This window comes from Mesitornis unicolor, unplaced genomic scaffold (assembly GCF_000695765.1).
Source record: "Mesitornis unicolor isolate BGI_N332 unplaced genomic scaffold, ASM69576v1 scaffold10590, whole genome shotgun sequence".
NCBI classification, from domain to species: Eukaryota; Metazoa; Chordata; class Aves; order Mesitornithiformes; family Mesitornithidae; genus Mesitornis; species Mesitornis unicolor.
The window spans coordinates 318-1,461 of NW_010156264.1; the positions used below are offsets into that span (position 1 = coordinate 318).

General features: G+C 33.1%; 1 protein-coding gene across 1 annotated transcript in view; it reads left to right on the plus strand.

Moving 5' to 3' along the window:
* Positions 1-571: 571 nt before the first annotated feature.
* Positions 572-1,144, plus strand: part of TMEM67 (transmembrane protein 67) — a gene marked incomplete at both ends in the record, with an annotated part of 15,986 nt that continues 15,413 nt past the window's right edge. Inside the window, 3 exon segments of the mRNA XM_010186342.1 lie at positions 572-634; positions 795-949; positions 1,070-1,142. Of these exon segments, the coding sequence (XP_010184644.1) occupies positions 572-634; positions 795-949; positions 1,070-1,142 (291 nt within the window).

A 1,144-nucleotide genomic window follows, 5' to 3' on the forward strand; every position in this document is an offset into this window, starting at 1 on the left:
ACATTTTCTAAGTAGTTCTGAATTCAGGAAATGCTATGTGTCTGATAAATGTTTGTTCTTAAATGAATTAATGTTAAAGGCTACTACTTGAAATAAAGAAAAAGCAAATATTGGTCTTGCTTTCTGAAAATGCCATCTTCTAAATAATATTTTATTGCAAGCATCTTTTCAGTTGCTTATAGCATGTACAAAAGCTATGTTTAGTTCCAATATGAGTAAATATAAAAAGCGGGTTGTGAAATAATTAATTTGGCAAATTTCATTCTGAGTTAAATTTACCACCCAGTCAACACTTTACTCTTGAAATCATTAGAAATTCCCTTTTGCAGTAAAGAAAACTTCTTTGTCACAGAATCCATATTCAAAACTTACAGAACAGGAGCAGAAATATTTATATTTTGTCTAATTTAGTGAAGTGAAAGAAATTACTGCATTTTGGTTATGTTTTGAGCTGAGCTGGTTTGATCGAGATGTTTACAAAGGAAAGAAAGCTCTTAGAATAAATAAGTAGTTTTCCAGACTGTTACATTATGGATAAATTGTTCTGAACAAAGCAGTTCCTTACTTACAGGGTATAACACTGACATCAGCGTGGTTTCTGAAAAACCTGCAGTCCTCAGCCTCTGCCTGTTGGGTGAGTTTCATTAATATTTGCAGGGTTTTTTTTAGACTGAAGTGATACTCTGTATAAAAGCATGGCCCTTTAACTTTTGTAAGTTAGGTTGCTTGTTTTTAAAGAATCTTATGATGAGTAAATAAATAATTTTCTGTGTTCTTGTGTTTCTCCACTGCAGTTGTACTCTAATCTAACAGCATGTCAAGCTCTTGGAAATATGTGTGTGATGAATATGAACTCACTGAGTTCTTCGACTACTGATGCCTGTGGTTTATTTCAGTATATTTATGTCAATACAGCAAGGCTAGGCATTGTTCATTCAATATCCTTCTGGTAAGCTGCCTTTTCCGTAACTTCTGTTCTTTAATAGTGTTTTCTGGAAAATATTGTTCTAAATATTCTTTGATGCAAAGTGTTATGTTTCTTCAGAGAAAACATTGTGATTGTTTTCAGGAGACATGATCTTCCATGGCTGTATTATGGTGATCAACCAGGATTAGCATCCCAAGTGCTTGAGGCAAATCATTT